We start from the raw sequence: 15,482 nt of genomic DNA on the forward strand, positions 1-15,482 counted from the left end.
GACAGCTTCTTAATAATTTCTTAATTTTGAGGGGAAAAGACTGCTTCTGAATATACATTTTGTGACTTCTTAGCTCTAATTTTCCTAAGCGAAGTAAGATAAAACTTTTGTTTTCTGTTTTAGGTAGTGTCTCCAAAAGCATAGGATGACCCTTATCTTAATTAGGTCTCCAAAACTAGTTGTAACTAGATTAAAGTTCCAGTAGAACATGGTGTGCCAGAAGCCAAATGAGGACGTAACGCTATTTCAGAAAGGTTGTGTGGGATGCTGTCCAGAGGTTGAGCACAAATGATAAACATTGGTTCTGGAAACATGGAAGTCCTATTGGTAATACAGACAAGAATAAAAGAGGGAGAAAGCCTGCTTGACTTAGGTTAAACAGAACATGGGACATGAGCAAGTGGAGGTGAATCTTTAATAGAGTTTTGCTAGAAAAGAGAGCAGAGAAATGGTTGAAAGACATCGGATCAAGGAAGGTTTTGTGGTTTTTCAAAGACAGATGGCCATGATTATATGCTGAAGGGAATGATTCAACAGAAGAAAATAATGAGAAAGTGGGTAATGGTAGAAGCAGGCTTGTTGAGAGAGACGAGATTGGATGAAAGAGTGCACTACTGGCGAGGTTGGCCATAGGTGGGAACAGACATCATGTGCACCTAAGAGGAGTGAGCGCTGAAAATACAGGTGAAGATGAAGGTAGATTGGGAATTGGGAAGATGGTATAGTTCTTCTCTGTTTCTGTTAGTAAAACAAGGATTCAGTTACCAGTTTAAAGTAGAAAGGAGCCTGGGGCTGTTGGATTTAAAGGTATAAAAGTGTCACCTTGGAGAGTAGGAGTGGAAATTTACTCGGGAAATACTGAACGGCCACTTGAGGCTTTGGCCATAAACGTAAAGTGTGCCCAGGCACATACGTTGTTTTCTCTTAGCTTGTTCTGCTGCTTGGGTGTGGGTGGAGCCGGGGTTAAGATTCTGTCAGGTGATCATCTATTTCTGTGGGTGACAGGTACAGAAAATGGAAGGTCTCCATAAGGGAATGGTGATAATCACGGCTGAAAGTACTCTAAGATATGAAGAAAGGAAGTAGAGGACATGAAGGGGGGACATGAAGGGACAGAAGGGGGAGAAAGTGATGGGATCAATGAGGTTGGAGGCTTTTAACCTCCAAAAACCTCCAAAAACCCGGCTTTTAACCCAGTCACTAATTTCCCTTTCTAACAGATGGTGAAGAGTTGTGATGGTCACAGTAGGGCAGAGGGTAAAGAAAAGCGTATTTCAAAGGCAGTTAGGCTTTCAGACAGGCTTGCCTCTGTGAGTTGATTTGCTATTATTGTGCTTCTTGGATTTCTTCTCCTCCTCAAAATCATAATATGTAATTTGCATGGAATCTGTAAGTAATACTTAATCGAAAGAAAATCTCTTTAGATTGCTGTGTTAAAAAGTTTAAGATGTATTTTTGTTTTTGCCTTTGAAGGCCATCCTGGTGAGAATTAAAACTTTGAAGATCTTACTGTCAAACATGTGACTGCATTTTCAGGATATAGGTGTATATGATGGGGAAGCTTGGTTTTTGTTTTTAAATTGATAATGATCCAGTTGAGACTGTGACATTACTATGTATATATCTGGAATCTTTATTTCCTAATCAGAGTCTTAACTATTTGTCATTGAAGTTACTTAGTCTTTCCCTACAGCTAAATTACTAGGATTATAAAATAGATTTAGTTTGAGGCTTCTGTGAATTCTTTCACCATGATCATCCATTAGCAAATTAACCTGTCCTTACATTTCATAAATGGGTTCAAAATTCACAGGCTATGCTTTTTCCACAGGAAGACAAATTCAGCATGTTTTATAAAATACGGCGGCAGTGGCATCCTTTTCCTTGAGCCTCATGGTGTTTCTTCATTTGATAGTTGTCCTCTGGGCTAATATTGCAGTTAAGTTTTATTTGAAAGGTTTTCTAAGATTCCAGTCACACTTTCTATGCTTTTTCAGAGTTAGGATATTAACTGGGGGTTAGATCTTAGACATGATGAGGGTTTAACCTAAGTATTTCTCACCTGATTAAATGTTCAGAAGTCCTGGTTTCATAGGGTGAGGTCACCTAAATATGTTTTGGAAACAAGTATCTTGTTTGGGTTAAAAAAAACTTTAATTTCTTTTTCCAGAAACCCAAGCACCCAACAACAGGAATTATTGCCATCACATTGGCTTTTCACATATGTCATGAAGTTCACCTTGCTGGATTTAAATATAACTTTTCTGACCTCAAGAGTCCTTTGCACTATTATGGGAATGCCACCATGTCTTTGATGAGTAAGGTAATACATACCTACTTGGGTGTAATCTTTGATCCTTAGAGTTGGAAAGCCCACATTTTCTCCTCTGTCATTTTTACTGAGGGAACAGGCTTTGAGAGTTTGAGAGCTGCTTAACCCTACCAAGAGCTCCCAAGTGCTGAAACTGGGACTTCGATCCGGGGTTGTTAGTACCACCCTTGTTCCAATTTGTGGGCCCCGGACCCTTGGGAATATGACACAGTTATTCTCAAGTATCATCAAACCCATACAGGCACCCAGCCTTATCTTAGATGATGTTTGCACTATTTATATACACATACGGGCAACTTGCTATTTGTAGTATCTCAAATTCACTTAGCATTGCCATGGAACAGAGACACTCATCCACGTAAGAGGATTGAGCACTGAAAACAAGGGTAAAGATGCAGGTGCATTTGGAGTTGGGAAGATGATGTAGCTTTTTGTTGTGCTTTTCCGTGTTTTTTTTTTTTTTTTTTTTTTTTTTTAGTTATGTAGACGAGGTCTATATCATTTTAGCTCCCTGGAAGAATATTCATGGTCAAAAAGGTTGCAAACCTTTATAGATCATACTTTTCTTGAATTAGAGATCAGCGATGGTAGATAGTACCTTTAAGACTTTTTATTATTATTTTGGAGGGAGAAAGAGAGAAAATCCTAAGCCAGTTTCATGCTCAGCATGTGGCCTGACATGGGGCCCAACCCACGACCATGGGATCATGACCTAAACTGAAATCAAGAGTCAGATATTCAACCAACAGAGCCATCCAGACACCCCAAGATCTGTAAGCCTTTTTAACAGAATGGGAAGGAGTTGTCTAAGTGAGGTTAGTGGCATATCACTAGTGTTAGGATTAAAATGTTATCTGTACATTTTTAATATGGAAGTATGAATGGGTCACTGTAATGGATATGGATCTATCCTATGTAATCAGTGCCCTTACATCATCATCCCCAAATACTACAGAAGCTGGAGAACTGGTATTACCTCACCTCCCACCCCTTGTGAGACAAATGCTTAAGTAGTTCAAGAGTTAGGTACCTGGGGCAGACTTTAGGATGCTTTTCTCCTTAGTCCTAAATAACATCGTAACAACTTTGTGAGGAAAATTAGGATATCCATCAAGAGTATGGAACTCTTTTTATCTCTAGGCTGATGTCTCTTAGGAGTTTCGGGTGCTTTTATTAAAATGATCAACCCACTTTGACTTAAAATTTTGGTCTCTAGTCTTAACGTCCCTTTTAGGAGGACAGGAAATGATACCCGGGGGGGGGGGGGCTTTACGTGATGGTTTAAGTGGAAAAGAGTGGGCTGTAGGGAAGGCTGTAGCAAAAGAATGAGCAAAGAATAAGGTAACTGAAAAGTCTACCTGTATACTTGCTACTTGAGTTTTTCATTCAGAAACTTTTTAGATACTGTGCATTCCATTGCTGCTGTTAATATTTTTTGACTGGGGTGGTGACTTTATTATACTTTCCCTCTTTAGAATGCATATCACAATGTGACAGCGGAGCAGCTCTTTTTGAAGGACATTATAGAAAAAAACTTTGTAATCAACTTGACTGAAGATTGACCCTACAGACTCAGAAGACGATGCTAACAGTATTAGTTTTATTTTTATACTGCGATTTTTAGTTTATTTTTAAATATGTTGGATGCACGTGTCAAGAAATCGTGTACATAAAAGTCTGTTGTCGCCTGGTGAGTCATAACCACCAGCTTAATTTCTGTGAATATATTTAATTTATAAAACCAGGATATGTTTAGTTATCAGGGAAATAAGTTTTGAATGCATTGTTTTTAAAACAACCTAGTTTTCTGAAGTGTTTTTAAACATCTTTTTATAGTTACTTCATGTTAGACTTTTGAAGGGATGCGACTTCTTAGTAGGGGATTTAGTTTACCACAACAAATTTTGAACACATTTTGAGAGGTGTACTTGTCTACTGTAAATTGGTGGGGAATGGAGATGTGGTTGTGCCTTGATATGGCAAAATGGAACCATTTTAGGCGTGTATCTAAATGGTTGATTAGTTCCTTTTTGTTGTCCCCAAGGAGACCAATTTTAATCTTAAAAGCAGCCCTGAACACAACAGTGGGTTATGGTCAAGGAAATCTAAGACCATACTGGTTTCATTAAGCTTTTAACTAAACCAGGATTATTGAGTAATTTCATAGAAGGAAGGTGGTGTTTTTGTTTTTAAGGTGAAGGAAATAGGCTAAACATGAAATTCTGGATAAGTAAATAGCCTAAGAATACAATTACTAAAGTCTGGTGACTGCATTATTTTTAAGTTTATACAAAGAAGCTCCAGGAGACCATTGTTAAACATCATTTTCTGCCTTGTTTAATATATTAAAATTTGAAAGTTTACTATTTGAATTAAATTAGGAAAAATGAAGACGACACAGTAAGTTAAACCCTTAAGAAGATTCAAGCTGTTTTTGGATTTAAATGGTATTTTCATGAAAAAATTCTCAACTGTCCACGATTAAATCACATCTTCAAAGGGAAGGCTTATCTGGATACCTAGGGTGCATCAGAAGAATCCCACTGGATGCAAACAAGTCAAAAACCAGTCCAGCGGAGGTGGTGAGCTAGTCTCCCTTCTCGTTTTGGGGAGGGAAGGGTATGGGGGTGAGGGAAAAAGAAGTTACAGGAGGGCTGGAATTAAAAGTTCTCAGGAGGGGAAAGAGTTGAAAGAACGGCTGTCTTGAACAAGAATTACCACTGGGAGACGATGGAGACCACCCTCTCTAGAGTCTGTCAAGGGTGAACTGTTAGAGGGGACAGGAGTAAATACTTAAGAGGAGTATAAGGGGGAGGACACTCTGAGGTGGAAAAGACGGGTATTAGTGTGACCTGTTCCTCATACCACAGAGCCGTAGTTTGCAAACTAATTTAGGCTTCAAAAAAGGATGGTGCTGGCTCTAGTGAAAGTAAAAAACCACCAGTAGCATTTTCAAATGTTACTGTACGGACTAAAATAATGGCAGGCAGTACAGTCTGATGCTAAAATTGAGGGATCTGGCATTTTTTGTGGTATGAGAAAAGGCTACAAACCTCAAGGAAGAAAATTCTCAGCAAGACACATATATATACAATTTATTAAAAACACAAGAACACATTAAAATTTCACTATTTATACAATCTAAATCCTAGCAACATATACAAATACTGAGTGACTACAGTACATGCCGAGGTAAGAAAAGTACATTCTGGGAGAATCACTGACAAACCATTTTTATTTTCCAATATGTATTTCAGTATTCTGTTTGGTTTCTACCTTTCCCAGTGCAAAAAAAAAAAAAAAGAAACTAGTCACAAATTGGAGCAAATAAGAATTGGTGCCACAGTTGAAAGTATTTTAATAACCATCCAACTCTTAATTGATTTTGCAGTTTAGGGACTTCAAGTTCAGAACAGAAAGGCAGAACTAATAGGCAATTTTTTAAAGGTAGAGCTTAATTGATTTCTCTTAAAAGAGTGTGACAAGTTTTTGGCCCACAATGCGTCTTATCGTCTGACATGGCGTTGCCATAGCCCTTTCACTCTCCAGGTGACCAGGTGGAGCCAAGGCAAGGAAGTTCCAAGCTTTCTCAGTTTCCAAAGAATTATGGCCACATTCATGTTTAGATGAGTGCATTTTCTGCTGGGGCATCGGAGGGCAAGAGTATACATGACACCGTAATTCCAACTGCTGTATAAATTCTCTACACAAACCACTTCATCAGCGGATAAACCCATTCAATGCAAAGTGCAAATAGTGAAACATGAATTTAAATAACTGAACTAGACCCCGCATATACAAGAGGATCTATTTAGTGTTACAGCTTTTAATACAATACAAATCAGCATTCACAATATCTTGAACAGTGCTGGTTCCGAAGACCATGTGTCAGAAGTCAGTGTGATTTTAGGAAACCTGGAAGGGCCACACGTGCTGTACCATTGTCTGACGATTGTGCTAACAGGAAAAAAATTCATCCAAAAAAAGAGTGACTTACGCATCTTTTTTAAATGTTTCAAGCAAAGAATAAAAATTCAAGGGAATTTTGAAAAAACAAAAAAAAGGTTACTTTCACATTTTCAGTTGTTACTTGATTGTCTCCAAAGCTGTATAGATAGGTATCAGACATAGAAATGGGGTTACAAAACCCAAAAGCAAAACTCTAATGTGAAAACAAACGAACTCAAAGTACAATATCAGAACTCTTTGAATCAGGCTCAGCTCTTCATTTGGAAAGTAAAATATATTTATAAAAGCAGTAAAAACTTTTGTAAAAATCACTGGTAGTTCAAGCACAGCACAGTGGCAAAAAAAAACATGCATCGTTTAAGAAAACATTTGCCTCTCAAAAGTTCTGTGGGAAAATCCCTTACACGACATTAAATAAAAAGAACAAGCATCTTTGGGAAGATGAAACAGTTTCTCTTAAAGCTTCTAGAACAGGCCTATGATTGGGTGAATAAAAAATAAATTGGTTTACTCTTTCCCCCCCTGAAAGGGGATAACTGCAGTAATACATGTGCTTTACACATTTGTGTCTTAATAAAAAGTTCAACATCTGTGCTTTTTGTTTCAAAATATTTGAAACAATATGAACTGGTTTTTTTTTCAATGAATGAAATTATGCAAAGTTGTCTGGAAAAGCAAATGACACCAACAGAAATCATAAGACCAGAGGGCAGAGAGGCTGCAGCGTAGTTGGATTTTTGAAGCAATGCTTTAGAATACTCATCTACCTCAGGAAGCAAGCAGAATGAACACGGTCCTCAACTCTAGCAAATTCTGGAAACAATCTGGTAGCACGAGCCAAAAGAAAGGTGTAGATCCTGATGGGAAATTACATGTCAAGATTAAGTCTACACACTGGGATTTATAGAAGCAGAGATGCCAAATTGGGTTTTAACCTGAGGGCCAGCTTCTTTTGCCAAAGACTTTGAAAGGTTCTTACACTAGAGGCTGGTAAATTACAGATGCTTTTCATTTCACCCATCTAAAACTACTCCTGGGCAAATGGTGACAAAGAAATTGCCTGGAAATTTCACAAACAAGCTGTAATATTTGCTGGCTCGGATGCCAGAGCCTGTGTTCCCTAGGTATGCTGGAAAGGACTGTTCACACCTTCCCCCATACAGATGAGGGCACAGTCACACACAGCTGAGGAATCCATGTGGGCTTTATATTTCTTTCAATATTTTACTGTGGATCATTAAAAATACTGACTCCCAAATACCTTTGGATTCAAAGAAAAATCCCTGTATATTAATCAAAGAGGGCAAATTGTTTTTGTTTTTTTAAGGTAAATCCTTGCTGAGAAAGGATTTTTGCCTTTCAGTGTGGTAAATAAATATAAGGGGGTCACGTTTACGGTGTTCACTTAGACGCTCTTAAGTTTTCACAACTCGCCCTTTGCAGATAAATTTGGAGGGAGGGAGAGAATCTGTTACAGCTGTGTAAAATTAGAGGATTCATGAGGTTGATGAAACAAGCATCACTCGCTAAAATAACTCAAACATTTTAAAACACGAGAATAGGGCTGGCCCCAGACAGAGCAAGCAGGGCTGAAACCAGCTCACGTACCATGAAATGTTAAAGCTCTTGAGGTGTCAGAAGGTGAAGAATCAATCACCTTGCCCACTACAAGTCAGTTTCCCACCTATAGATCCTTCAAAGGAAAGAGGAGTGTACGACTACCATCAAAACAATGATTATATCACTAATTTTTGGAAAAAAACCCACAAAAAAACCGTAAGGTATATAGAAATAGAACAAAGAACTCCTGATAGTACCCACCTTTCACAAAGCAAAATTTCAAGCCATTAGACATTTCAAGAACAGTACCGTGCGTTATTGCCAGTCCGGCTTACACAGCCATCTCTTGAGTTCATCAATGTACCTGCAGCATTGGTAATAAATACTCTCAGTGATTCTTAAATTTCTTTGAAGTGCATAGTAGGGAGCTTTTTCTGTATTAAAAATAGTGTTTTACAGTAGTAACAAAGAGGATGTTTGAAATTTAACAGGCAAGCAGTAACTGCCACAATAACACTTTTAAAGCAAGATGGCAAGATTAGTAGTTCCCTGTACCTCGGTCATCACATTTTCCCAACCACATCTGTGACAGATACGTAATACATTCTATATATTACTACCACTAACACACAAAAAAGGCCATGTGCTTTAAAACGATGCTTTATGAAAAGCAGCATCACCTTCAAAGAATTTCTTTAAAAACATCACATTCACCATCCCTCCCGGCTCCTGATCCCTCCTGGGTGCTCTGTGGCACCTGGTACACCAGTTCGTCTGGGGCACTTGGACCTGGCTTCCCACCTTTTGGGGTGTCATACTGGGCGCGGGCGGAGGAGCAGCTGTCAGTCCTGGAGAGGAGAGTGTTATATGCTCCTACTACTGGGGGAGCTTGGTTCCCTGCAGCTTTGAAAGTAGACGTTGAGGTCAGCCCCACTGAAGCCGTGGGGTGTCCAGACATATCCATGATGATGGGGGTTGCATATTCGGGCCCAGTAATTGGCAGTGGTTCAGCATAGGCGTGGTAAACTTCTTGCATCGGGGAGTTGTAAGGATCTAAGTCAGCATAACTCGCTTCTTTTCCTTCTTCTGGTTTAAAGGTAGATCTCTGATGAAGGGTGCCAACAATTCCTCCCACCAGTGGCTGTGCATACTCTGGGGTATCACAGAACAAACCAGAGAAAAGTCACCTCATTCATACAGGGATCGTTCAATTTAGGGGGGCAGCAGTAGTCTTACACCAAAAACAAACACTTCTTTAGGGCACTTTCTTCATTATCAACACGGGCCTATGGATTTCTCTACAAGAACTTCAAAAATTAATATTAAACATGTTATGTTTCAAAAGAAGTTAACATGCCACAGAGCTTCAATCATGAAATTTTACCAAACTGTATATGCTCTTCAGGTTTATAGACAGTATTTCACTGGTGAAAAAAAAAAACCCACTCCATTATTAGAGTAATATTTTCAAATATGACACTGTTTAAAATACGGGGCGCCTGGGTGGCTCAGGTGGTTAAGCATCTGACTTTGGCTCAGGTCATGATCTCAGGTTTATGAGATCCAGCCCCAGATCGGGCTCTCTGCTGTCAGTGTGTGTACAGCCTGCTTCAGATCCTGTCTCCCTCTATTTGCCCCTCCCCTGCTGGCTTGCTCTCTCTCTCAAAAATAAATATAAAAAACTTTTTTAAAAAGAAAAATAAATAAATGTTAACAGAATAAATACTGTAAGGCTCGCTATGTCCTTCCTGCTCTTAATACTCAAATAAAACTCCAGGTAAACAGGTAACATGCCCAGAGCTTGTAGAAACGGATGCTCACAGCTAAGGCACAGAAATGATTCTCTCAAGGTCACCTTTTTAAAAAGCAGTTCTAGGGGCTCCTGGCTGACTCAGCGGGTTAGGCGTCCAACTTTGGCTCAGGTCATGATCTTGCGGGGTTTGTGAGTTTGAGCCCCGTTGGGCTCTGGGCAGAGAGCTTAGAGCCTGGAGCCTGCTTTGGATCCTGTCTCTCTTTCTCTCTGCCCCTCCCTGCCTCATGCTCTGTCTTCCTCTCTTTCTCAAAAGTAAATATTAAAAAAAAAAATTAAAAAGTAGTTCTACCTCAATAAAAGAGCTCATCTCTTACATATGAGAAAGATAAAAGATACTATAAATCCCAAAGCACTTTCCAGCTAAGCAGAGCAGCGTCTTCCCTGACTCTGTGGCGAAGGCTGCAAGCAGTTACCTGCAGAGTCCGTCTGCAGCACTGTGGTGACTTCTCTTGGACTCAAATGATTAACTTCGCTGCTGCTGTAGCGAACTGGGGTTTCTTCATGTTCCACTGATTTGGCAGGGAGAAACTGCTTCATTCCTTTCCACCAACCTTCATTGTGATTGTAAGCAATAAAGACCATTAAATAAAAACCTGCCTCTGAACGGATGATACTGTTTACGGAAGCAATCCTGTTGCATTTAAGCCATTTTTGTAGCACATCTACACAAACTAGCCTCTATGTTCAATCTTTTTGTTGTGGTGGTCGTGGTAAAATACGTATTACATAAAATTTACCGTCTTAACCATTTTTAAGTGTGGGTCAGTTGGTTTTAAATACATTCACACTCTTGTGCAACTATCACCACCATCTATCTCTATCATAACTTTAAATCTTGTAAAAACTACAACCGTATCTCCATGAAACAGTAACTCCCCATTCCCATTCTCCATCCCCCCTGGTCCCTGGCAACCACCATTCTATTTTCTGTCTCTATGATTTTGACTCCTTTAAGTACTTCATCTAAGTGGAATCATACAGTATTTGTCTTTTTGTATCTGGCTTATTTCACGTAGCATAATGCCCTCAAGAGCCACCCATCTTCTAGCATATTGCAGAAAATCATTTTTAAGGAGAAATTATATTCCACTGCTTGTATACACATTTCACTTTTCCACTCATCAGCTGATGGGACACTTGGGTTGCTTCCATGTTTTAACTGTTGTGAATAACTGCTATAAAAACAGATGTACAATCAGGTCTTTGAGACCCTGCCTCTAATTCTTTAATTCCGGCATACCTGGAAGTGGAGCAGTGGGTCATATTGTTAATTACTTTTCATTTTATGAGGAATTGCCATAGTGTTTTCCACAGCGCCCGAACCATTTTATAATTCCAACCACAGTGCACCAGTTTCAGTTTTTTGGCAGGAGACATCCTAATGGGTGTGAGATGTAATCTCATAGTTTTCCCTAAAGATTAGCAATGTTGAGCATCTTTTCATGTGCTTATTGGCCATCTATATATATTCTTTGGAGAGATGTTTATTCAAGTCATTTGCCTATTTTTGAATTTTGCTGTTGGTGTTGAGTTTTAGAAGTTCTCTATTCTGGATATTAATCCTTTAGCAGATACATGGTTTGCAAATATTTTCTCCCATTCTGCGTGTTGCCTTTTTACTCTACGGATAGTATATTTTGATGCACAAAATTTTTAAATTTCCACGAAGTCCAATCTATTTCTTCTTTTGTTATTTGTGCATTGGTGACATGGCTAAGAAATCATACCAAGTCCATTGTCATCAAGTTTTTGTCCTGTGTTTTTTTTCTATCAATTTTATTGTTTAAGATATTATGTCTTGGTGTTTCATTTAATTTTTACAAATGGTGTTAAGCAGGAGCCCAACTTCATTCTTTCATATGTGAACATTCAATGTTTCCAGCACCATTTGTCATTACCCTAGTGGTCTTGGCATCCTTGCCAAAAATCACTTGTCCAGATTTGTGACAGTTTATCTCTGGGCTCTCCACTCCACTCCACTGTTGTGTATGTGTGTGTTTATGCCAATACCACACTGTTTTGAAATCAGAACGTGTGAATCTTCCAGTTTTATTCTTTTTCAAGACTGTCTTGGCTATTCAGAGTCCCTTGAAATTCCATTGGAATTTCTGAATGGATTTTTCTATTTGTACAAAAAATGTCATAGGGATTTTGACAGGGATTGCTAATGAATCTATAGATGGCTTTGGTTAGTATTGACATGTTAACAGTATTAAATTTTCAATCCATGAACACTGGGTATGTTTCCATTTATTTATGTCTTCTCAAATTTCTTTAGAAATGTTTTATCATTTGCATTACACAAGTCTTTCACTTCCTTGGTTAAATTAACTCCCAAGTATTTTATTCTTTTTGATGTTATTTTGTAAATGAAACTTTTTAGAATTTCCTTTTCAGATTATTGTTTATATATAGAAATGCAACTGATTTCAGTATATCCTTTAGTATATTTAGTATAGTATATCCTGCTACTCTACTCAGTTATTGGTGCTAATAGCTTTGTGTGCATGAGTGCATGCGTGTGTGTGTGTGTGTGTGTGTGTGTGTGTGTGTGTGTGATCTTTGGTAGGATTTTTCTTTTTTGAGAGATTTTTGGTTATTGACTCAATCTCTTCTATTTCTTTGTGAGTCTTGGTAGATTTTGTATTTCTGGAAATTTGTCCATTTCATCTAGGTTATGCAATTTTTTGGCATACAATTGTTCATAGTATTCTTATAATCCTTTTTATTTCTGTAGAATTGGAAGTGATGTCTCTACCTGCATTTCAGATTTTAGTAGTTTGACTCCTTTTTTCTTATTCCATCTGACTAAAAGTTTGTCAATTGTGTTGATCTTTTTGAAGAACTAACATTTAGTTTCACTGATTTTCTCTTTTCCATTCTCTATTTTGTTTCTCTAATCTTTATTATTCCTTCCTTCTGGTAGCTTTTGGTTTAGTTTGTTCTTGTTCAAAGAAATTCCTTAAATTTTTTTTTTTTTTGATAGAGTATCTAATGCAAAGCAGAACATGGTAGAAATTTCTATTCAAAGCATATACAGAAGCAAATCATTGCTATTAAATTGCAGCCAGATATAATGTGCCTATTGTAGGGTGGTTTTTCGGTAAGTTTTTCTGAAAAAAATACTTCCCAAGATCTGCCTTGGGGCGTTAGCAACACAGGATCTGCCCCTACCACTGCTCTTTTCTACCTTAGTCACAGCAGTGAACTCTTTTGGCTTCTAACAGTTGTTCCCATAGTGAGACTGGAAAGGGGGGAGAGGAAAGGAAAGTGAGACTGGAAAGGGGACCTCTGGTGTTACCTCCAGGAATCTGCCACACACAGAAGGAATTAAGAAAATGGCAGCTCATCATGGCAGAGATGGCAGACCTCACGATTCTGAAACCGCGAGACTCTGCCTGGGAAATACCCACAGCAGAGGGACAAACACACACCATGTTACCAAGACCAGTCTTTCACACAGTGTTCACACAGGCCCCAAAGAAAGCTGGTCTCCTCAAAAAAACAGACACATGGGGCAAATCAGGTTGTCCAGAAAAAAGGAAGAGAGTGCATGCTATGGGAAATTCTTACTTTTCATTCTGTTACTTATTGACTACAAGAGACTGCACAGAACAGTAAAGATGATCAGAATGTTAGAGGAACACCATTTTTCTAACAAGTGCTGGGGAGTTTATGTGGGCCTGAAAAGAACTTTCCTCTTTTACTACTGCCACCTAGGGAGGTGGGAGTTCCTTCTGATGGAAGGAGATGCAAAGTCTGAGTTACCTGCCCGATCCCAGTAAGGTAAGTCATAGGTGCCTTCAGTTTTTTTCTTTCTGGAAAAATACAGAGACAACATGTTAGCAAATAGAGTGAAGTCACTAGTAAGACAGCTCTGAATCTGCAGGATAAACACTAAAGTTAATAATTAGGAGTATACATTTCCATCTACTAATCTACCTGGGGGAATCCTCTATTTCATTTGCCTTTCAAAGTCGCCACTGCTGGCTCATAAATTGGACTCTCAATAAATTTTAAACAACTATCTCCTGAGATAGTTATTTTGTTACCCAAGGTATTTCCCACTCAAGGGGTGAATGAAATGGAAAAGCTGAGTCCGCAGATGATAAGAGTCAAACTAAAGACTTCAGGATGATGTGGGTTGTATGGGAAAATTACGTTAGGTGTATTTTGGTTTCCAATACAAACTTTATAAATCAATTGATTCACAAAGTTCATAGAAAGAAACATCCCCACATTTGCTTCTGCATTGTTATTTTTTCCAACTATCTGTTTTCCTTCCGTGGTCTTTTGTTCCCAAGGAGTTTATAGTGTCCTATATAAGCATCCCAGTTTATGTCAGTGCTATCTTAAACAGTGATAAATGCCAGAGGGAGAACAGGATGCTCCATGCCTGGGGGGGGCAAAAGCCACACGTGCAATGAAGATTCTCCCTAGTCCACCCTTCAGAATTCAGACATATCTTCCCCAGGAGAAATCTCCCTCCTCCCCGTTAAGAATTACTATCTATAGGGATGCCTGGGTGGCTCAGTTGGTTGAGCGTCCGACTTTGGCTCAGGTCACGATCTTGTGGTTCGTGAGTTCAAGCCCCGCATCGGGCTCTGTGCTGACAGCTCAGAGCCTGGAGCCTGCTTTGGATTCTTGTCTCCCTCTCCCTCTGCCCCTTCCCTGCTCATGCTGTCTTGCTCTCTCAAAAATGAATAAATGTTAAAAAAAAAAAAAATTACTATCTACAAAGAGCCTTAAAAGGAAGTGTTCTGATTCAAGAATGTAAATCTAATTAAAATTAACACCCTGCAAGCTAAAGAAAATGCAGAAATTATTCTAGTGTATAATGAGGACAAGACAGTTATGTGATTTGCTCAAGACACAAATGTGGCTTTCTCAAAGAGCCCAAGCTGTGTGCTTTTCTTACTTGAAAACATTCTTCTCCAGGATAAGACTTTATTTGTATTAGAGATGTTAAAATCTTCCTCACTTTAAAGTCTGGCTATTATTTAAAACATGTCATTTTTTAAAAATATAATGTAAAATTTGTGGAAGAGGTGGTAGGCACTAAAGCTGTTAATTAAAAACTGAAGTGCAAAGTAAACAATAAAGGGCTGGCTTAATAATTAGTTTTCTTCTTGAAAATCCTGTAATCAACCTAAGACTAAAAAGTAAAAGGAAACCAATAATCTTTTCTAAATGGAAGTCAGATACCTTATATAGCTAAGACAACAAATTAAGTCTGACTACTAGGCAAAGGCTGTGCTAGAAAAGATTTTATAATAATCTAAAGTGGCAAAGCCTCAGGTTATTTATATTATTATAGAATATAATTTATTCTATAAATTATTCTATAATAATTTATATTATTATAGATAAAAAATAAATATATTCTATAAATATATTATTATATATTCTATAAATATATTATTTATATTATTATAGAAGCCTCAGGTTCTAAGTGCTTAGAACAGGGGTGCTTACCATGAGTTAAGGGTTCAGTAGGTTGCAGCTGAGTTTATTATTATTCTCCTCCTGGCTATTTTCCACATCCCCTTCATGAATCTCTTTTACTCCTCATGAAGTCAGTCATTAGCAATTTCAACCACATTCTTAGAAATAACTTCAGTTCTGTAGCTCAGACCTTTGGTCCTGAACAAGCATCTGTTTCTTGAGAATCTGAACATCCATAGGGTCCTTATGTGCCCGCTGATCTCAGGACTTGACTGCCGCCTCCCCGAAAACCTGATTCCCAATCCTTACCCTCTGTGCTTTAACCCTTGGGGACGGGAATTGACTGCCTGATAATATGTCCAG

General features: G+C 38.4%; 2 protein-coding genes across 3 annotated transcripts in view; one reads left to right on the top strand and one right to left on the bottom strand.

Moving 5' to 3' along the window:
• ST3GAL6 (ST3 beta-galactoside alpha-2,3-sialyltransferase 6) overlaps window positions 1-15,482 on the top strand; it is a 54,874-nt gene that overhangs the window by 35,612 nt on the left and 3,780 nt on the right. For both annotated transcript variants that reach the window (XM_007095946.3, XM_042956810.1), the window contains exons 9-10: window positions 2,171-2,323; window positions 3,808-4,914. In XM_007095946.3, the coding sequence (XP_007096008.1) occupies window positions 2,171-2,323; window positions 3,808-3,894 (240 nt within the window). In that variant the 3' untranslated portion in view covers window positions 3,895-4,914. The remainder of the gene's footprint in view (window positions 1-2,170; window positions 2,324-3,807; window positions 4,915-15,482) is intronic.
• DCBLD2 (discoidin, CUB and LCCL domain containing 2) overlaps window positions 5,410-15,482 on the bottom strand; it is a 91,450-nt gene continuing 81,377 nt past the window's right edge. Inside the window, exons 14-16 of the mRNA XM_007095953.3 lie at window positions 13,443-13,492; window positions 10,088-10,225; window positions 5,410-9,013 (exon numbers count right to left, since the gene is read on the bottom strand). Of these exons, the coding sequence (XP_007096015.2) occupies window positions 8,544-9,013; window positions 10,088-10,225; window positions 13,443-13,492 (658 nt within the window). The 3' untranslated portion in view covers window positions 5,410-8,543. The remainder of the gene's footprint in view (window positions 9,014-10,087; window positions 10,226-13,442; window positions 13,493-15,482) is intronic.

This window comes from Panthera tigris, chromosome C2, assembly GCF_018350195.1.
Source record: "Panthera tigris isolate Pti1 chromosome C2, P.tigris_Pti1_mat1.1, whole genome shotgun sequence".
NCBI classification, from domain to species: domain Eukaryota; kingdom Metazoa; phylum Chordata; class Mammalia; order Carnivora; family Felidae; genus Panthera; species Panthera tigris.